Source organism: Loxodonta africana, chromosome 19 (assembly GCF_030014295.1).
Source record: "Loxodonta africana isolate mLoxAfr1 chromosome 19, mLoxAfr1.hap2, whole genome shotgun sequence".
Lineage (NCBI taxonomy): Eukaryota > Metazoa > Chordata > Mammalia > Proboscidea > Elephantidae > Loxodonta > Loxodonta africana.
The window spans coordinates 20,714,779-20,737,599 of NC_087360.1; the positions used below are offsets into that span (position 1 = coordinate 20,714,779).

Here is a 22,821-nt window from a genome sequence, read left to right on the forward strand (position 1 = left end):
GGTTCTGTCAGGAACCCCCGCTGCAGGGCTGTCTCTGCTCCTTAGCGTCTCTCCTCACGCTCTGTTTTGTAGGACCTCTCCCGACGCCTCCGTCTCCTTCGGCGTCTCAAGGGCCGCCTCCGGCGCGCAACTCCCCCACAGCCACACGTGACCGCGCCGGCGGCGCCTCCACAGCCGCCGCAGTGCTCCGCCCTAGCCGGTCGCTTTCGCCAGCCACGCACGCCCCGCCCCCTGGCCGCGGGGAGCCAATCCGCGCGCACGCTGCTTGGCCTCTCCCCGGCGCCCTCCTCGGCGCGCGCCCCGCCCTCCGCCCGCTCGCCTGCCCGCCCGTCAGTCAGGCAGTCGGTCTGAGCGGCCGTCGGCTCTTCAGTTCGCCTGAGCGGCGGCCTCCATCGTCCTTCACGGTCAGCGGCGGCAGCTGCACCGGCGGCAGGCGGCCCCTCCGGGAGGCGCGGCGGGAGCCGAGCGGCAGCCGCGGAGCGTCGAGCCCAGCGCGGCGGAGGCGGCGGCGGCGGCGGCGGCGGCGGCGGCGGCCCGGCAGCCAACATGGCGGCGGCGGCGGCGGGCGCGGGCCCGGAGATGGTCCGCGGGCAGGTGTTCGACGTGGGGCCGCGCTACACCAACCTCTCGTACATCGGCGAGGGCGCCTACGGCATGGTGTGGTGAGTGTCCGCGCCTCCCGCGGGCCCGGCCGCCCCACCGGCGCGGACACAGCGGCGGCCTCGCCCGCCCTCGGCCTCTCGTGCCGTGGCGACCCCGACCCCGGGCTTGGTCGCGCGCCGGCCGGGGCCTGGGCCCGGGCGGGGCCTGGGCGTTGCTCACGGCGCTTATCTGGCCGGCCTTTGCTCGCCGAGAGGAGACGGGGGGCGGAGGCCTGGAGCCCTGGCCCCCCGGACCCGGCGCAGCGGCGGCTTTAAAGCCCGGTCCCCAGGGAAGGGACGAAAACGTCGCCCCTCCCTCCGTCCCTCCCCAGTTTGCTCGCCTCGTAGCCTTCTTTTTGACGTTCGATTGTAAAACCGGGAATTCCTTCCGATGCTTGTCAGTGGAGGTGGCGGTGGCCTTGAAAGCGGTTCGCCTCGGCTTGTGTGCAGAAAACCAACATAATTTATGATTTTTCTTGCTTCAGTTTTCCACGAACGGCCTTCATGAAATATTTTCAGTGGTGCTTAATGGTGCTCTCCTGCGCAGGCTTTCTAAAAAGCATTAGTGACACCAGTGTGGGTTATGGAATATTTCAGTTCCTAAGTTTTAAAATGGATTTTGATATCGTACTGTTAGCGTTTCACGAAGGCCAAGTCAGCCTCGCCCTCTTGATCTATTAAAGAACCTTTTGGAGTTGGGCCTAATTTGACGTTTTTTTTTCATTACCCCAGGTGCGCTCTCTTAACTGCACGAATGCATCGAGCTGTTTTAGCAAAATGACTGGGCTTTTCTCGTCAATATTTTAGCGGTCAGTATAAATATATGCAGCCTTAACGGGGTTCTCGTAGAACCACGTATAGTCAGTCTCCTTCATCTTGATCCAGATCCCTCAGAAACGTTTGTGGAATGAGAGGCTGTGTTGTTTTTATTAGCCCGAACTAGCTGTAGTGTTTTGTGCTGAGAAAGACTTGTAGAAGTGTAGCCTTCCTTACACCTAAATCTTCTTGTCTGTGTTTATGTTTGATGAAGAAAGCAAACTGGTATTTATTGAACACTTTGTGGCAGGTATTGTGCTAATTACTTTATCTCATTTTATTTGAACAGCCACCTTGAGAGGGAGGAAAAGGCAGCAGTATCCGTCTTTCATAGGAGCGCCGGTGGTGTGGTGATTAAGCACTTCGCTGCTAACAGAAAGGTTGGTGGTTCCAACCCACCAAACCCTCCAGCCACTCCACTGGAGAAATATCTGGCAGTCTGCTTCTGTAAAAATTACAGCCTTGGGAACCCTATGGGGCAGTTCTGCACTGCCTTACAGGGTCACTGTGAGTCGAAATCGACATCACACAGTGGGTTTGGGGTTTTTTTTTTGCATCCCTCTTTCAGGTGAGAATGCATTTCTAGGTAAAGTCAGTTACGAAGGTCATACAAGTAAGGTGTCAGACTTCAGATTCAGTCTGAGATCCAATTTCAAATGCTGCTGCTCTTTCCATTGCACCCTGCTTCCTTAAATAGTATTATTAATAATTTCAGAATTCTAGCATGTTTTACTGTTACCAGCAAGTCTATTTCTGAAATGTATTCAAATTTGAATGATTATAATTTTAGAAATGACATAGGGGCCATGTTTTACGAAGTTACTTAGCTAGGTAGAAAGACTAGTTAAAATTATTTCTTAAGAGACTTTACTGAATCTTGAATATCTTCATTCTCTGCAGGAGCAAAATGCTTCACAGTATATAACTGCGAAAGTTAACATGAATTCATGGGGTTAGGAGCCAAAAAAGAAATTAAATTAGGTCAGGCCTAAAAGAAATAAAAAAAAAAATAGGGCCCTATAAAGTACTGGAGTCTGCCCACAGCATTACGTCTGTGTCTGCATTTCGCTGCCATTAACACCTGCTGGTAAGTGTGCCAGTGAATGTGTCTCATGAGAGGCTCAGAATTGCCGACCACATCCTTTGGCCCTTCTTTTTAAAATTCACTCATCTAAAATGTGGACTGGAAAATCTTCACATTTCTGTTGAAAGTTATTTTTCTACCTGATAAAATTTTTATTAGTTTGAATACGATTTAACTATTTCTATTGCTGCTATTGTCTTGTTTGACCTTCCGAGTTGTCATTCAAGTGAAATATTAAGTCCTCTTACTGTGACTTTCCCTTCCTAAGTAAAACTCAAATATAAATAGAATTTGAATCCTGAGTCTTAGCTTTTTACCTTCAGGTTGATAAAATACACTAGTGAGAATTTGATTTTCTACACAGCATATTATTAGCATATAATAAATGTTGATTAACTGTTGGGTTTGTGGAGGGTTTCTTGGTTGAAATGTTAATATTTGAATAGTGATCTTTTAAAAAACCTAATGTTCCAGAAGGATTTTTGGGTATTCTTTAGCAGTTTTTGTCATTTCCTGAGTCAGGTCATTAGGCATTGTGCCTGTTCTGTGCAGAGCCCTTTCCTAATAATTGTGTGGAGGATATAAAGATGGAAGAGTGGGATTTGAGTTGGGCCTTTAAGAGTGGGTGTGATTTTGATAGACAGATAATAGGAGCAAGTGACAGCTTGAGCTGCAGAATCTAATCCTGGAAAAGTACTACTTAAGTGGCAAGCTGTGTAGGACTCTGAAGACCAACTGAGTTTGACTGTAATTTTGTGTAACTGGGAAGCATCACCATTTTTAAAAGAGACAGTCACATAGTTAATTTTGATTTTGGAGGGGATGATAGAAAAAAACTGGAGTGGGAGAATCAATTAGGCTGTTAGAACCATTTGTTGTTATTAATTGCCAGTTGAGTCGATTTCTCCTCATGGCGACCTTGCGTATAACAGAACAAAACATTTGCTGGATCCTTGCCATCTTCATAATTGTTGGTATGTTTGAGTCTGTTGTGGCTGTTATGTCAGTCTATCTCCTTGAGGGTTTCCCTTGTTTTCATTGGCCTTTTACTTTACCAAATATGATGTCCTTTTCTAGTGATTGGCCTTTCCCGATGACAGGTCCAAAGTAAGTGAGTTGAAGTCTCATCATCCTTGCTTCTAAGGAACATTTTGGTTGTATTTCTCGTAAGACTGATGTGTTCATCCACAGCGCATATTCAGTATTCTTCGTCAACACGCAGTTTGGACATATCAGTTATTTTTCTGTCTTCAGTTTCATTATCCAACTTACAACCATTTACTACCACCACGAGTTGCCATCAAGTCAGCTCTGACGCATGGTGATGCCATGTGTGTTAGAGAGTAGATCTGTACTCCATGGGTTTTTCAGTGGCTGATTTTTCGCAAGTAGCTTGCCAAGCCTTTCTTCCAAGGCGCCTCTGGGTGATCTTGAACCTCCAACCTTTTGGTTAGCAGGTCAGCGCATTAACTGTTTGCACCACCCATCTGGAGATGCAGTAATACGATGGCAGAGGAAGGTAGCAGATGGAAGTGAGAGACCTGGTAGGGGTAGACTCAGTAATGGGGGCTCTCACCAGAAAAGTGATAGGTTGTGGCAAATATGGGTAGAATCAGGGAATAATGAGGCCTTAAAGGGTAAGATGCCAAGAGAGGTGGGATTTAGATTTGAGAAGAATTTCTGAGACAGAACAAGACTGGGTTCTATGATTGATTAGATATGGGCGTTTTTGTTAATTCCAAGGCTTGGAGCTTGGATGGTGGTGATGCCATTATCAGAGAGAAGGAATACAGGAGGCAAAGCAGGTTTGTCAGGGAGAAATCCTGAGTTCTGGTTTGGACTTGTTAAGTTTCTGGTGCCTGTGGGCTATTTAAAGAATATTGAGAAGGCATCTTGAAATTTATAAGAGGGAAGCTGGAGGTGAAAATTCATGTAAACAGTGATTGAAGTTTTGAGTGGATAAGCACAGATTCTTATTTGGGGTCATTGGCTGGGTGAAATTGCTGTTAGAAGTTTTTGTATGTTCATTCTTTTGGTAAACAATACATAATGTTCAATAGATTTTCAGAGAGGTCCATTATTCCCAGAAAGGTTAAGAACCACTGAGGTAGAACAAAAAGACCAAGGAGGTAACTCTCGCAAAAAAAAAACAAAACATTTTAAGAGGCAGGTAAAAGAAGAGGAACCTGAAGAGGACTGCAGTATTGTATAAGAGGAAAATGGGAGGGGAAAGGAATGAGAATAGAGAAATGGAAGCCATATGTTTGATCATCTTACTGCCTAAGATAAGAAGGATCTATTTTAGATAAATTGAGTTTGAAATACTGTTTCTGAATGTGACAGAGAGGTCCTGGGGTCATCCCCATAGAGGTATTAATTGAAGCCTTGAGAGTGGATGGGAAGAGGAAAGATCTGAGAAATGAGTCAAATGAATGCCTGCCATTATGTGTCAGTATAGGGCAAGTTAGGAGAGAGGGCAGAGGAAGTCAGAGACTGGAGACCCAAGAAGGCACGTACGTTACCAAAGGAGCCAAGGGAGATGGGCAGTAAGGGACTGGTATTGAATACTATGGAGGGAGGGCAAACAGAATGAAGCTGAAGACAGGCTGCTCTTGGATTTGTTGATTTTCAGCTTTCCTAAAAAACAAAACAAACAAACAAAACAGATGGTTCCAACCAAAATTTCATTGTGATCATATTCCCGATGATATAATATTGTGACCTATTAAAGTTTTTGTGATTACGACAGGCCAGTAGAACTACCATTTATTCAACACTTTTTTTTTCTTTGTAAATATATTAACTCTAATTCTCTTAAAGGAAACAATGGTGGTATGGTGGTTAAGAGCTACAGCTGCTAACCAAAAGGTCAGCAGTTGAAATCCACCAGGCGCTTCTTGGAAACCCTATGGGGCAGTTCTGCTCTGCCCTATAGGGTCACTATGAGTTGGAATCGACTTGACAGCAATGGGTTTTTTAATCCTCTTAAAACGAAAAACCAAACTCACTGCCTTTGCAACCTTATCCTCTTAACCACACTGCAAAGATGATTACCTTTTTTTTTTAAACTTACAAGGAAACTGAGATACAGAGAGGTTAGTTACCTTGCGGAAGGGCATACACTAAGGAAGTGATACAGCAGCCCAGTCTGTCTGATTCCTAAGTAATACTCACCAAAGATCAGAGTTGAGGAAATAGATGCTTTCAGCAACAGAAAGGATCTGTTGTCTCCTTTTCTTTGTATCACTTTTAAGCCTTCTTTTAAACCTTCCATGCAAGATCATTCACTCAGAAAACATTGACTGAGCAACTATTGTGTGCCAGGTTTCACATGGTCCCTGACGGTTAGTAACTCTTAGTCCAAACGGTGGGATGGAGTTGAGCGGTAATGCAACGATTATACCAGTGTTACACAGGAGGAATATGTGAAGTGGCGTTAGAAAAAGAAGGCCTGAGTGACATGGGAGCTGTCTTTGTGGGGTTTCACAAACTTTTCAGCAAGGTGTTGATGTATGACTAGGAACTTGCCTTTGAGAGTGCGTTTTAGGCTGAGGGAAATGTACGTGGGAAGGCACAGAAGTATGAAAACAGCACATAAGGTTAGCGAAACCACAAGTTGATCTTGTAGATGAGAGAGTCATTGGATTTTATAGTGTTGCCTTCATCGTCTTATACTTTCTACCCACTCTTGCTACTAGTGGTACTCTGTGGGGGTGATTCTACCCTACTCCCCCTAGGGACATATGGAAATGTGACGGAGACTTTTTTTTTTTTTTTGGTTGACTTGCGGGGGTGCTATGGCCATTCAGCATGTATGTGGGGGAGGCAGGCATGTTAAATGGCCTGCAGTGCATGGTGCAACCCCTCCATAAGAACTGTCCTGCCCAGAATGCCAGTGGTACACCCCCCTACCTGAGAAACATTGGGCCCTATTCAAGTTCTTCCTCTGAGACTCATCTCCTCCGTAAACTTGCCCCCCTTTACTCCTGCTGTAGCACTCCCTCTCTTGAACTCTACTGGGTATTTGTACCACCTGTTTGAAAGGCAGGAACAGCAGTGGTATATATCATATATGAAGGCCTGGAGACAGAGATCTGGATTCATATTCTTAGTTTGGCTTGCTGTTAATTTAACTGTTAATAAAGAAGTCTCGTGTATTCTTTGGGGCTCAAAGATAAGGAAGCCAGCCTACACAAGCAACAGAAAAATGTTTTTGAACAGTGTAGAGTACAAGAAAAACTCAGAACAAAATTAAGTTTTGTATTATTACCATACATAATGTGCTCCTGATAGCAGCTTATAACTGATATGCCATTCCCATGAATTTAATTTGTATAATCTAAGTTCTCAGATATTGATAAAAAAATTTTATGAAAAGCATCCAGTTGAGCTTCTTAGGAACTGTATATAGTTTATTTCTCACCTTGCTCACAGTAATGTTCCCATTCATTAAAAAGCAGCTCTGGTTCCCTGGCACGCATCCAGCGCTTCCTGTGTCCCTGCCTAGCCCTGATGCTGTATCTCTCCCCTTTGCTTTTCTCTCCTTCACTGCTGGGGAGAGGTGCCAGCGCCACATCCAGAAGCTATGTGCTGTTTTCTGCTGCCACTAGACAGGCCAGCTGGCCTGAGCTGACTGCTGGAGGGCTTTAGGCAGCAGGAATGGCCCATGTGGTACCACAAGGAAGGGGGAAGAGATTCCAGGAGAATTCTGACCCCAGGCTTTCTGGAATTCCACGCACAACTGCAGGGGAAAGCTTATAGGCAGCTCAACAAATTTATGAGCTTCTGTTTCATCGTCTGTAAAATGAATGTGTTGAGCTATGACTATAGTTTCCTCCAGGCTCCTTTCAGAGGGGCTTTAGGCCTTTACCCCAAATGGAGAAACCTCCTGTGTAGCACATCCTCTCCCCCAACTGATACATTACCTCTCCCCGCTTCCTTCCTTTCCTCTCTCCTCCCTCCCTCTGTTTTTTTCTTTCTTTTTCCCTCTCACCTTTCCTCCTTCTACCCTTCGCCCTCTTTCCTTTGTTTTTTCTTTTTTTTTGTCCATCTATCTTCATATGTATACCTACTGAGATTAGCAGGGTAAGAGTTTCTTTGGGAAAAAAGTTCAATTGCTTAAAAAACATTGGGAAACCATTGGAATAGACGTTCTTAGATTCTCAGTCTTATGGTAAGCTCTGAGTCCTGAACTGATGGCCGTTAGGAGCTGGGAAGTGGAGTATAGGGGTGTGGGGGTGTCTGCATGGGATAGGCCATGACCAACTGGCTAACATTAGTGCATGCCTGCCTTGCTATAGGTGCTGTGCTTTCAGATTTGTTCTCATTTAATCTTTTTTTTTTTTTTTTTTATAATTGTGCTTTAAGTGAAAGTTTACAAATCAGGTCAGTCTCTTCTACAAAAATTTATACACACCTTGCTGTATACTCCTGATTGCTCTCCCCCTAATGAGACAGCATACTCCTTCCCTCCACTCTTATCTTTTTGTGTCCATTTGGCCAGCTTCTAACCCCCTCTGCCCTCTCATCTCCCCTCCAGATAGAAGATGCCAACACAGTCTCACGTGTCTACTTGATCCAAGGAGCTCATTCTTCGCCAGTATCATTTTCTATCCTGTTAAGTCCAGTGCTTGCCTGGAGAGTTTAGCCCTCAGTTTTGAGACTTTTTTTTTTTTTTTTTCCACTGTCCAGATGAGGTACCCAGGGCTCAGGTAACCTGTCCAAGGTCACACAACCAATAAATATAAAGTAGATCTGAGATTTGTATAGACTCCAAAGACTGTGACCTTTTTTTTTTTTTTTTTTTAAATACTGTAGACTTTACTCTGTTCTACGAAGCTACCTGGAAACACACTTCCTACAGCCTGGATTCTTGAATATGTTGGCATTAAAGTGTAAAATGATGACTGTCATAGCAGATGACATGGGCCTGATGAGGAGAGTGGAAGAGGGAACAACTGAATACTTCAAAGGGTTGAGGGAAGTAGGGTTTAAGCAACTTAGTTTTTATCAAGAGGGTAGTGTTGATATTTTTTCTCACCCCTCTTACTTACCTTCACCAATTCCTTGATTTCCCTTCCTTTAATAAACATTGTTAAATACCAGCTGTGTACCTGTCCTGTACGCTAGATGGTAGAAACACAGTGGTAGTAGTCCTTACTCTCATGGAGTTCACAGTCCAAGAGGGACGTAATAACCTTTAGTGAGTATGATGAGGAGCAGAATGTTGCCAGAGGATATTAAAGGTGGCTCTAGGATAGTCTGCGGAGTAGTCCGGAGAGTTTCTAGGTGCAAGTAGTGTTTAAGCTGGGACCTGGAGAGTGACTTGGAACTAGCTGGAGTGTTTCAGATTGTAGATGTACAAAAGTAGAGTGGGGGAAACCTATTAGGAAGTATCTGCAGATGAGAGATTGTGGTAGCTTGGACTAGGGTGGTGGCAGTGGGTCTGGAGAGAAGTAGAATCATGGTTGTACGTTACAGAAACCTCCTGGAACTAGCTTGAGTAAAATGAAAAGTTCATGATTAAGATCTGGGGGTCTTTGTCTAGATACTCAGGGACAGGAAGTATAGTTAAAGCTTCAGGTGTGGTTGGAGCCAGGAACTGGAAAATAGTCAGACCAAGGCAGTTACTTTTACATTTATAAAATCTTTTTATGTGCTGTTTCTCTGCATAGCTGGATTTTTTTTTTTTTTTAAACCACTTTTTACCACTTCCCCATGCACTCGGCCGAAGATAGCTGGCCCTAGCTTCTCGAAGGTATGTGCCTTCAGTTCACTTGACAACCAGAATACTCTTGAGTCCAGTTTCTGGGAGAGGGAATCTGACCCAGCTTGGGGTAGTGTCTACCTCTGGTCTCATCAGCTGAGGCCCAAGGTGGGGTCAGTTAATAAGGCAAGGCATCTCTAAGGTGGCCAACAGATGCTTCTCATTGACTGCTGACTGACTAGTTTAAAGTTCTTAATGCCATTTCCCCTGCTCTTCTCCAGAGTGAAACTGTTCCCTGCTGGTGGAGCCTGTGGAGAAAGGAAGGAAGGAGAGGACTGGAGAAACAGCAGGGGCCAAAGGGCTTTGGGTTGCTTTTAGGTCTGTTCTGCCTTTCTGTTTCTGTCAGTTTGGGGTTATAGCTAAACTGAATGTAGTATTTAAAACAGAATGCATTCTCATGGCCCCCAGACTTTCTGGAGCCATGGAAGTTGGATGAACCCCTGAAACTATTGTTCTGAGATAATCTTTAAACCTTAAACCAAAAAATCCCCTGAAATCTTCTTAAAACAAAACAATAGTCTAGCTTAACTAGTGAAAAATGCCTGCCTTCAGCATTATGCTTTTTTAAGAACTCTCTATATGGGATCAAGTCAGCAGCAACTTGAAAGATAGGAAGCTTAGGGGGCAGTGAGTTCATGTTAATGGAAGAGAAACAACTCAGAAAAGGAGGGTGAGAGTGGTTGCACGACTAGAAGACTATATCAATGTCACTGAATTGTACATGGAGAAGTGTTGAATTGCTGTATGTTTTGCTGTGTATATTCTCAATAACAACATCAAAAAAAAAAACCCCAAAATGCGTTATCTAATATTCGGTACATATATAACATTAATGATATATATGTGAGTTGTGCAGCCTAACAATAAACACCTGAGAACCCACCACTCAGTGAGTGAGTTCTCAACCAGATTTTCTTAGACAACCATTACTGTGTCCCTGGCCACACCACAGGGTTTTGTCTTCTTTCTGGGAGTGTGTATGGTAGAGTGAGTGAGAGCATGAGTTTTGACCATTTATATACCTGTTTGCAAGTTTCTCAACCTGAGCCTCGTTTTCTCACCTGTAAAAAGGGATAATGATACCCATCTCTCAGTGTTACGAGGATTAAATGAGATCGTGTACATGACACAGTGGCTGCAACAAGAGGCTCAAGCATAACAACTGTGAGGATGGTGCAGAACCGGGCACTGTTTCGTTCTGTTGTACACAGGGTTGCTATGAGTCGGAACCAACTCGACAGCATCTAACATACAACAGCAACGTGAAGTGCGCTTAGGACTCAATGCCTATTTATGCCGTTAATGTTATTACCTTGAAGGAAATGGACCCAGTAAGACCTGGGCCCTCCATAACCTCAGTCTCTTTGAATATCCCCCTGGAACACAAAGCAGCATGTGTAGAACTAAAGATACTAGACCTTGGAGCCAGACAAGTTGTGCGTTGAACTCTAGTTGCATGATCTTGGGCACTGGCACTCCCGTTCTTTAAGAGTCACAGCATCTTTTCTGTGCCAGGCCCTGGGCCGTTTTCCTGCCCTCCCTTAAGAGGGTTACTATGTAGTGTTGAAGACAGACTGATAAGGAAGTAAATGACTGTGTAAGGTGGTATGTGCTTTGAACAGAGTAAAAACCACAGTTAGGAGCTGTTCAGGACAGAACAATTAACTCCGCCTTTGGCTCCCAGTCACTAATTAGTTCATCAAATAGTGTATGTACAGGCGCTGTTCTAGGTGCTTGGACATGAACCATCTAGCTCTCAGGGATTTTCTAAGCTGTGGGATGCCTGGCAGAATGGGAGTGGCTTGAAGAGAGCGTGGTGGGGGCTGGAGAGGGTTGGAAAGGCCTTGGGGACCCTGGGACCCTGGCCTTAAGCTCCTTCTAACGAGTTTCCCTTTATTTCTCTTTTTGTAACACTTATCACAAACACAGGTCTAAAATACCTTTTTCAAAGTCTGTTAGCATGTCATTTAATTTTAAAAGGTCCTTTCTGCTTTTCTGCATTTGAATTGAATAAAAACTAAAAAGAAAGTAGCTTATGCACAAACCTATTTTTTAAGTGAGTTATTATTGCTGTTGTTATTAAACGGACACGAATCACCTCTGACCAGCTCCTACAGTAAGCAGATCATATTTGTTTTCTTTCTTTTTTTTTTTAATAATTTTTATTGAGCTTTAAGTGAATGTTTACAAATCAAGTCAGTCTGTCACGTATAAGCTTATATACACCTTACTCCATACTCCCACTTACTCTCCCCCTAATGAGTCAGCCCTTCCGGTTTCTCCTTTCGTGACAATTTTGCCAGTTTCTAACCCTCTCTACCCTCCCATCTCCCCTCCAGACAGGAGATGCCAACACAGTCTCAAGTGTCCACCTGATACAAGTAGCTCACTCTTCATCAACATCTCTTTCCAACCCATTGTCCAGTCCCTTCCATGTCTGATGAGTTGTCTTCAGGAATGGTTCCTGTCCTGGGCCAACAGAAGGTTTGGGGACCATGACCGCCGGGATTCCTCTAGTCTCAGTCGGACCATTAAGTCTGGTCTTTTTATGAGAATTTGGGGTCTGCATCCCACTGCTCTCCTGCGCCCTCAGGGGTTCTCTGTTGTGCTCCCTGTCAGGGCAGTCATCGGTTGTGGCCGGACACCATCTAGTTCTTCTGGTCTCAGGATGATGTAAGTCTCTGGTTCATGTGGCCCTTTCTGTCTCTTGGGCTCATAGTTGTCGTGTGACCTTGGTGTTCTTCATTCTCCTTTGATCCAGGTGAGTTGAGACCAATTGATGCATCTTAGATGGCCGCTTGTTAGCATTTAAGACCCCAGATGCCACATTTCAAAGTAGGATGCAGAATGTTTTCATAAAGCCATAGTCCCCAAACCCCCACCCTTGCTTCGCTGACCTTTGAAGCATTCAGTTTATCCCGGAAACTTCTTTGCTTTTGGTCCAGTCCATCTGAGCTGACCTTCTGTGTATTGAGTATTGTCTTTCCCTTCACCTAAAGTAGTTCTTATCTACTAACTAATCAGTAAAAAACCCTCTCCCACCCTCCCTCCCTCCCCGCCTCGTAACCACAAAAGCATGTGTTTTTCTCAGTTTATACTGTTTCTCAAGATCTCATAATAGTGGTCTTATACAATATTTGTCCGTTTGCCTCTGACTAATTTCGCTCAGCATAATGCCTTCCAGGTTCCTCCATGTTATGAAATGTTTCACAGATTCGTCACTGTTCTTTATCGATGTGTAGTATTCCATTGTGTGATTATACCACAATTTATTTACCCATTCATCCATTGATGGACACCTTGGTTGCTTCCAGCTTTTTGCTGTTGTAAACAGTGCTGCAATAAACATGGGTGTGCATATATCTGTTTGTGTGAAGGCTCTTATTTCTCTAGGGTATATTCCGAGGAGTGGGATTTCTGGGTTGTATGGTAGTTCTATTTCTAACTGTTTAAGATAACGCCAGATAGATTTCCAAAGTGGTTGTACCATTTTACATTCTCACCAGCAGTGTATAAGAGTTCCAATCTCTCCGCAGCCTCTCCCACATTTATTATTTTGTGTTTTTTGGATTAATGCCAGCCTTGTTGGAGTGAGATGGAATCTCATCGTGGTTTTAATTTGCATTTCTCTAATGGCTTTGTTTTCTTTTTTCTTATATCTGTTGCCTAAAATAATTTTTGAGAATTTGACGCCATATCATAGTTCTTCCCTCATTTAGGAATTATATTCTATTGTAAGATAAGCTGTGGTTGACAAATAAAACTTGATGGGGCACTTTAAGCAAAAAATTAATAGTTTACTTCTCAGCCAGTCCAGTCTCTACACAAATTCAAACTTTTTTGTTTGCTGCTCTAATTTGCAGTGCTGTTAATTATAGCATTGATGGATTTGTATTTCTAAGCCCAGTGGCTTGCAGAGCCTTTTGCCCCAGGGATTGGAGGGTTGGCTGATGAGTGAGTGGGCTGCAGAGCCTTAGAATTCCCTTCAAGGCAGATGAGGGCCAAGGCAAATTGAGAGAAGATGAAAACTGCAGCTCCTGCCAGTTAATAAAGTCCCACATTTTACAGTTTGGACTTTAATATGGGTTAACAAGCTTTTTCAAAATACTCGTATCCCCCTTAGAGGGTGAAGCCTCATTCACTTTTTTTTTTTCAATTGTGCTTTAGGTGAAAGTTTACAGAGCAAATTAGTTTCTCATTTGATAGTTTGTACATACAGTGTTTTATGACCTTGGTTTCACCCCCCACAGTGTGTCAGCACTCTCCCCGTTTCTGCCCTCGTTTCCCCATTTTCTTTCATCCTAATTTCCTGCCCTTCTTGCCTTCTCGTCTTTGCTTTTGGGCAGATAATGTCCTTTTGATCTTGTATAATTGATTGTCCTCTGGGAATGACTTCACTTCCAGGTTGAGAGGGTGTCTTAGGGACCATAGTCTTGGGGGTTCCTCCAGTCTGTCAGACCAGCAAGTCTGATCTTTTTTGTGAATTTGATTTTTTTCTACAGTTTTCTCCTGCTCTGTCTAGGACTCACCCTCTGTTGTGATCCAGTCAGATCATTTGGTAGTGGTAGCCAGGTACCATCTAGTATTTCTGGCCTTGGTCATGTAGGCTGTGGTTCATGTGGTCCATTAGTCCTTTGGACTCATTGCTCCCTTGAGTCTTTGGTCCCCTTCACTCTCCCTCCCTCCAGACAGGAAGAAACCAGTGGTTGTATCTTAGATGACCACTCACTCACTCACTCACTCACTCACTCACTCACTCACTCACTCACTCACTCTTTTATACTAGACTGATTATGATTATTTTTTTAATCTTTTCTATTCTAATTTTTAAAATATTTTTTATTGTGCTTTAAGTGAAAGTTTACAAATCAAGTCAGTCTCTCATGTAAAAACTTACATACACCTTGTTGCCTAGTCCCAATTACTCTCCCCCTAATGAGACAGTCTGCTCTCTCCCTACACTTTTTCATGTCCATTTCGCCCGCTTCTAACCCCCTCTACCCTCTCATCTATCCTCCAGGCAGGAGATGCCAACATAGTCTCAAGTGTCGACCTGAATCCAAGAAGCTCACTCCTCACCAGCATCCCTCTGCAATGCATTGTCCAGTCCAAACCATGTCTGAAGAGTTGGCTTCGGGAATGGTTCCTGTCTTGGGCCAACAGAAGGTCTGGGGCCATGACCATTGGGGTCCTTCCAGTCAGACCATTAAGTCTGGTCTTATGAGAATTTGGGGTCTGCATCCCACTGCTCTCCTGCTCCCTCAGGGGTTCTCTGTTATGTTCCCTGTCAGGGCAGTCATCTGTTGTAGCCAGGCACCATCTAGTTCTTCTGGTCTCAGGATGATGTAGCCTCCTGTTCATGTGGCCCTTTCTGTCTCTTGGGCTCGTAATTACCTTGTGTCCTTGGTGTTCTTCATTCTCTTTTGCTCCAGGTGGGTTGAGGCCAATTGATGCATCTTAGATGGCTGCTTGCTAGTGTTTAAGACCCCAGACACTGCTCTTCAGAGTGGGAGGCAGAATGTTTTCTTAATAGATTTTATTGACTTAGATGTCCCCTGAAATCATGGTTCCCAAACCCCTGCCCCTGCCACGCTGGCCTTCGAAGCATTCAGTTTATTCAGGAATTTTCTTTGCTTTTGGTTTAGTCCAGTTGTGCAGACCTCCCCTGTATTGTGTGCTGTCTTTCCCTTCACCTAAAGTAGTTCTTATCTACCATCTAATTAGTGAATACCCATCTCCCGCCCTCCCTCCATCCTCTCGTAACCAAAAAGGAATGTTTCTTCTCCAGTTAAGCTATTTCTCAAGTTCTTATTATATATAAAAAAAAAGACTGATTATTATTATTTGTGAATTGACCAACCAGCAAGCATAATGAGTCTGTCTCTAGCCTTCTTCTGTTTTTTTTTTTTAATAGCTTTATTGGCGTACCATAAAATCCAGCCATTGCAAGTGTTCCATTCGATGATTTTTAGAAAACTTAGAGTTGTGCATCAGTCACCACAATGCAGTTTTAAAAACATTCCTACCACCCCAGAAAGCTCCCTCTTACCATTTGCAGTCAGTCCCTACTCCTGCTCTCACCCTTAGGCATTCACTGATCTGCTTTCTGTTTTGCCTATTCTAGAAATTTCATAAAAATGGAATCATATCAGATACAGTTTTTGTATCCGGTACTTTCACTTGTAATGTTTTTGAGATTCATCCACATTGGGAGATCAGTAGTTGGTTGCTTTTTTTTTGTCAAGTAGTAATTAATTGGATAGCTGTACCAAATGATGAATATTTGGAATGCTTCCAGTTTTTGTCTGTTATGAATAATGCTGCTGTGAACATTCATCTACAAGTCTTTGATACATGTTTTAATTTCTCTTGAGTTAGATGACTAGGAGTGGAATTGCTGGATCCATATGTTAAGTGGTGTGTGTGTGTTTGGGGGGAGGTGGTGGTAAAATAATCTCACTTTAAACTGTAATGAGACTGCTACTTAATTAATTGAACAAATATGAGTACCCTCTGCCCAGGCTACTGTTCCATCACTGGGAATGCAGTGGTAAACAAAACTAAGTCTCTGCCCTTGTGGAGCTTGCTTTTCTGTGGAGAAGGCAGGCTGTGGTGGTGAAGTGCTCTGAGGAAAAACAAAATGGGTCAAGGTTGTAGAGTGGAAAGGAGAGAGAATTTTTTTTTTCTGTGATAAAAAAAAAAAATTAATGCTGCGTAGTTTTAAAATCTTGAAGCACTGAAATGTATAGAAAACTTGTGAGTACAGTACAAGGAAGTTGCTTTCCCTGCACCATTTGAAAGTAAATTGCTGATACAATGCCCCATCTCACCTGAAATACATTTGTATATTTCCATCAAAGAAGGACACTCTTGGGGAACCATGATACAGTCATTGCCATTAGGAAATTAACATCGACACATTAATACTCTCTACTCTTTCTTTTTTTTTTTTTTTTACTCTTTAGATTCCATTCAGAAGTCTGAACTGGATTACAGTCACATGTTGCATTTAGTTGGCATGTCTCTGGTCTCCTGCAGTCTGGAACAATTCCTCAGACTTTTTTTTTTATTTACTTTCATGGCCTTGACATTTTTGAAAATTGGTGGGTTTTATCTTTTTAAGAAACCATCAGACTATTTTCCAAAGTAGCATTTTTCGTTTCTGTCAGCAATGTATGAGGGTTCCAGCTTTCCACATCCCTGCGAGCTCTTGATTTTGTCAGTCTTTTTGATTATGTCTGTGGTTTTTATTTGCATTTCCTTGATGACTAATGATGATGAACATTTTTATGTGCTTATTAACCATTCGTATATCTTCTTTGATAAGGTATCTAATCATATTTTTTGCCTGTTTTTCAAAATCCTCTTTTCCCATTTGACTTTGATATACATAGTTAAGCACTCACCAGATTTTCCTTTAGAGCAGAGATAGCCAAGAGTTTGATGCATAATTCTAATCTACACATGAGACAACATCAGACAAACCCAGTTTAGGGACGTTCTACAAAATAACTGGCCTGTGATATTCAAATATGTCAAGGCCATGAAAGCCAAGAGAAGGCTGAGGAATTGTTCCAGACTGAAGAGTCTAAAGAGGAGAACTAAATGCGATACATGATTCTGAACTGTCATAATTGGCGAAGCGGGAATGGAGTCCGAAGATGAGATGGTAGTCGTGTGTCAGTGTTAATTTCTTGATTTTGATGGTTGCATTGTGGTTATGGAGGAGAGTAGTCTGGTTTTGTTTGTAGGAAATGTTGGGGGTATTAGGTATTGGGGGAAACAAGGCATCATACTGGCAGACTCACTCTCACACACTTCAGGGCGTAAAAATTGGTTGTACTGTTTTTGTAACTTTTCTGTAGTTTATGATTTAGATCCTTTCTGCTAAAAAGTCTCTTTTAGGAAGGCACTTGCAGGAGGGTGTGCCGGAATTTGGGGTAAGGCATCTGAGAGAAAGAACACTGGCTTGGGAGTTAGGAGACCTGAGTCTTGGTCCTGCCACCACTGACACATTGCCTAGGCTTGTGGAAGTCACTTTCCTTCTGCTGGTTTTCGTGTTTCACACCTGTAAAATGAAGGGATTAGGATGACCTCTAGGGTCCCTTCTAGCTCTAGTGTATTGTTACTGCCCTCAGGGACATTGCATGAAATTTACGCATATATGTATATATACATATATGTATATATATATATATATATATATATATGTACATACGCATATAAGAACTCAGGTATAGATTATGTTTCACTGTTTCTGGAGAGCTGCCTATTTTAGTGTAATTTACAGGAAACCTCTGGATAATTATTATTGAGATACAAGAAATGGGAAAACTTTAGATTAAAAAAAACTAGCAAACTGATTTACTTTAATGTTAAAAGCCTGTAAAAATGGTGTGGCGGGTGTGTCTGACCTCCTCTAACTTCACAAGGGGGAGGAGAATCAAGATCAACAACCCAGAGCTGGTTCTTCATGAGCCAGAGGTCAGACGTACCTCTACCCTCCAACCTTTTTACCAATCTGGCATAATCTGTTCCTCCCAAGGCACTCTCTACTTTCTGCTGGGTTTGATAATTCATTGCAATGGTCACAAAGAAGTCACAGGCAGTGCTCACACTTACGGGGTTTATTAGACGACTAAAAAAAATCCAAATCAAACCCACTGCAGTTCAGTCGATTCTAATTCATAGCGACCCTATAGCACAGGGTAGAACTGTCCCATAGGGTTTCCAAGGAGCGGCTTGTATATTCACACTGCTGACCTTTTGGTTAGCAGCTGAGCTCTTAACCACTGCACCACCAGGGCTCCATTAGGGGAGTAAAAGTTTACAATTCAGGATCAGGAATGACTTGGGATACAGTTCCTTGGTCAAGACAGCTTCTTGGCTGTGCCCACAGGTAGGCCTCTCCCTAGCTCTCACCAGCAAGTGCCCAGGAGCACCCGACGTTGCCAGTAACACTCGGCCCAAAGGCGCGCAGCTCTCCCGCTCTGTAGATTGGCATGCCTAGCTTCGCTGACAAGTGCCTGGAGGCAGTCCACTCCACCAGGAAGCCTCCTGCCCGAAGGTGCTCAGTTCTCTCACTCAGTGGGTCAGCATTCCCGCTGTAACCGCCCTGCTGGGAAACCCACTACCGTCTCCCACCAGCCTCTCGGTACTGCTGCCACAGCTTCTAATCATTTTACACTGTATCCGATATTACAGCTCTCTCTGTCTCCTGGGCCTAGGAGGTTCTTAGCACAGGGAGTCTGGGTTCAAAGGATGCACTCCACTCACGTCTCTTCTTCCTTGGTGGTAGTGAGGTACCCTCTGCTCTGGGTTTGACTCTCTTTTAAGCCTAGCAGGGGAGGAAAACTGACCCAGTCCCTTCATACACCTTATTTGCATGGTCCCATCCACACAGGGGTTCCACACACTTCATTTGCATTATTAGCAAGCTGTCCAATCCCTTGGTAGGCCACAGGCATGTTATTTGCAAAAACCCAGAAAAACCCAGTGCCATCGAGTTGATTCCAACTCATAGCGACCCTATAGGACAGAGTAGAACTGTCCCATAGTTTCCAAGGAGTGCCTGGCGGATTTGAACTGCCGACCCTTTGGTTAGCAGCTGTAGCACTGAACCGCAACTCCGTCAGGGTTTCCTGTTATTTGCAGAGTCCTACTCAATCATTTTGTAGCAGTCACAAGACCATGGTGATAAAGGCCATATAAAAGGGATTCATCGCATTGCAAAGCCCAAAGCTAAACACTTGAGGAAAATGACTGTATATTTAATGCTCTGATAGTAAACTTAGAATTTCCTATTACTGCACCTAAGTAGGAGCCCTGGTAACGCCGTGGTTAAGCACTCGGCTACTAAGCAAAAGGCCGGTGGTTCAAATCCCCCAGCTGCTTTGCGGGAGAGAGATGTGATAGTCTGCTTTGGTAAAGATTACAGCTTTGGAAGCCCTCTGGGGCAGTTCTCCTCTCCTGTAGGGTCACTGTGAGTTGGAATTGGCTTGATGGCAATGGGTTTGAGTTTTGGTTTGGTCCCAGAGTAGTTCATTACTTCAAGGGATTAGATTATTTATTAGTAGATTATTTGTTTCCTAGTGACTGGAATGAGTGTTAATGCTGCCATGTTGGTATTGGGGAAAAAATACATAATGAAAATATAGTTGCAGAGAGGAAAATACTTGAATAGAACCAGTTAAAAGTAATCCCGGAAAGGAAATAACCAGGTACAGTACTATTTATAGAAGAAAAAATTGCAGCTGCACAGCTAAAGAAAATAAAGCAAAAAACAATTACTTTCCCAGTTAAGTCTTTCCCACTGAACAAAATAGAGAGTAAAACATGTAGAATTCACCTTGGCCACAGAGTTTGAGTCAGTAGCTAAGTCCTGAGTACTGCTGCCTACTGCTTTGATTTGTTGTTGTTAGTTGCCGTCAAGTTGATTCCAACTTCTAGCGACCCCATGTGTGCAGAATAGAACTGCTGCATAAGGTTTTCAAGGCTGTGACCTTTCAGGAGGAGGCACCACCTCTGGGTGGGTTCGAACCACCAACATTTTGACTAGTTGTTGAGCCTGTAACTGTTGGGTCTTCATTGAAGCTTTCCTTCCCTTTTCAATCTATTAATGCTGAGCCTATCCTCAAATAAACTAATGCCTTTCCCATTAAATCAACTTTGTTTATATCCCATAGTTGAGACAGACCTCCCCCCCACAAAAGATATATGTGTAATATTTATATATACATATCAATGTACACGTTTGCCACAAGTTTCTTTTTACTGCAGGACCATATATACATATACAAATATTTGATTTTATGTTTCAGACCAGTGAAAATCCAGTTGTTAGCATGCTAGATTAAGACTGCCCCCAAGAATGTTCATTACCTAATTGAGCCATTCTACTTATCAGTATGAATTGTTAGTTTTCAAGCATTCTTTCAGGACAACCCTGATTATTTATCATTCATTCAAATGACAATAAAAGTGATATTCTTCAGAAGTGTTGTAAATTCTTTCTGTTTTTAGTCCAAGGGGAGCTGGAAGGAAGAGGCATTTGTAAATCTGTGTCCATGCTGACATAACTGCCAGGAACAGTCATTTATCCCATGCCACCAAGAAAGTATAAGACAGAGATATCCACGAGAAAGCCAAAGTTTTATAGTAACTTTAGGGGTGCTTCTGGCTACCCCAGCAGGGCAGAATTTAGCATTCAAGAACTGGTAAATGTGTGTCTAGCATCCTAGAATTTAATGCTTACTTTTAAGGGTTGAATCATGTTCTCTGTTGAAATCCTAACCCCTGTAACTGTAAATGGAAACCTTGATGGCGTAGTGGTTAAGAGCTATGGCTGCTAACCAAAAGGCTGGCAGTTCGAATCCACCAGGTGCTCCCTGGAAAATCTGTGGGCAGTTCTACTCTGTCCTATAGGGTTGCAGTAAGGCGGAATCGACCCAATGGCAATGGGTTTGGTTGGTTTTGGTTCCTGTAAACAGTAGTCCTGGTTGGGCAGTGGTTAAGTGCTCGGCCAGTGGCTTGAACCCACTGACTGCTCTGCGGGAGAAACATGTGACGATCTGCTTCTGTAAAGATTACAGCTTTGGAAACCCCATGGGGCAGTTTTACTCTGTCCTATGGGGCCGCTATGAGTTGGAATCATTGTGATGGCAAAGTGTTTGGTTGTGGGTATTTTTGTGTGTGTGTGTGTGTGTGTGTGAATATGACCCTGTTTGGAAATAGGAGGTTTCTTTTGTTATGTTAATGGCTCTATACCAGAGCAGAGTGGGTCCTAAACCCATTCACTTTTGAGTTATAAAAAGAGCAGAATAGACACAAATATCCATGGGGGTAGGGGGAAGATAGCCAACATGAGAAGACCAGTCTACAAGCAAAGGAGTGCCAAGGATCGTTAGCAGACACCAGACACTAGGAGGGAAGCTCACAAAAAGAATTGGTAGGCCTGAGACCCTGATTTGGACTTTTAGCCTTCAGAACTGTGAGAAAATAAATTTCTGCTCTTTAAAGCCACCTACTTACGGTATTTCTATTATAGCAATGCTGGGTAATTAAGGCACTTACCTATAAAAATGTAAAGTTGTAAGATATTTTTGTCATGTATGGTTCCTGACTTCAGCAGGGAGTCTAGTGTTTCCCCATTAAGTAAGACATTGGTGTTGGGCTGAGGTATTTTATTTACTTCCATCACCTCCCATTTTAGTTGTTTTAACATAAATGGGTAAATTTCATCAAATGTGTGTTCTGTCTCCATGAATTTCTCTCTTTAGCAATACTAATATGAGGATTGTATTAATGGATTTCCTTTGAACCCGTACATTTTTAGACTAAACCCTGCTTGGCTATGTTGTAATCTTTTTTAAATGTGCTGTTAAATACTATTTGCTAATATTTGAAGATTTTTGCATTGATATTCATTAAGTGAAATTAGTCTTTTTGTACAGCTTTTGTCAGGTTTGGGGTTTACTGTTACACTTGTTTCCTGAAATGAATTCAGGAGTTTTTTTCCCCTGTGTTCTTAGATAGCATTTAGCATTTATTTTACAAACTAAACACGCTCATGTAACCAGCCAGCATTCAGGTCAACAATCAGAACCCTAGCATCCCAGAAGTCCCCATTGCACTCCCTTGCGGTCCTCGCTTTCCTAAGGTAGCCTCCGTTCTGACTTCTAAAAGCATTGATTCATTTTATTTTGCACTTCATATAAATAGAATTATATAGTATGCTTTCTTTTGTGTTTGGCTTCTTTTACTCAATGCCAAGTTTGTACGGTTGTGGATTGTTCACTCTCATTGCAGTATAGTATTACATTATATGATTATTCCACAATTTATTCATCCATCCTGCTGTTGATAAGCATGTGGGTTGTTCCCAGTTTTGATCATTATGAATAGTGCTACCATGTACATGTGTACATGTGTTTTGGTGAACATATGTGAATGTTTCTATGAGTATATACCTAGTAGTGGAACGGCTGGGTCACAGGATATGCATAGGGATTCACTTTAGTAGGTATTGGCCAGTTTTCTAAAGTGGTTGAATCAAATTACACGTCCATGAGCAGTGCATTAGACTTTAGGCTGCTCCATGTCCTCATCTACACTTGGTATTTTCTGTCTTTTTCATTTTAGCCATTCTGGTGGGAGTAAATCAGTATATATTAGGTGTTTGGTTTTTATTTCCGTGATGATTTTAGCTCTTTTTGTTATGTTTATTAATCATTTGGCTATTTTCTTGTGAAATGTTGAAGTTTTTGCCAAATTTTTCTATTGAGACTTCTGTCTTCTTTTATTGGATTATAAAAGATCTTCATATATCCTGGATATGAGTCCTTTTTTGGGGATTGTGTATTACAGGTATCTTCTCAGTGCTATGAATGCCTTTTTATGCTCTTAATGGAGTCTGATTCATTTTTAGATTATAGTTCTCTAGTGAATTTTGTCATCTATTTTCTTGAACATGTCAATCACAGCTATTTTAAAGACCATCTTTGATAACACTGATA

General features: G+C 42.9%; 1 protein-coding gene across 1 annotated transcript in view; it reads left to right on the forward strand.

Annotated features, from left to right (window-relative positions):
- Positions 1–534: 534 nt before the first annotated feature.
- Positions 535–22,821, forward strand: part of MAPK1 (mitogen-activated protein kinase 1) — a 122,230-nt gene continuing 99,943 nt past the window's right edge. The window contains exon 1 of the mRNA XM_064272348.1: positions 535–662. Coding sequence (XP_064128418.1) covers positions 547–662 — 116 coding nt within the window. The 5' untranslated portion in view covers positions 535–546. The remainder of the gene's footprint in view (positions 663–22,821) is intronic.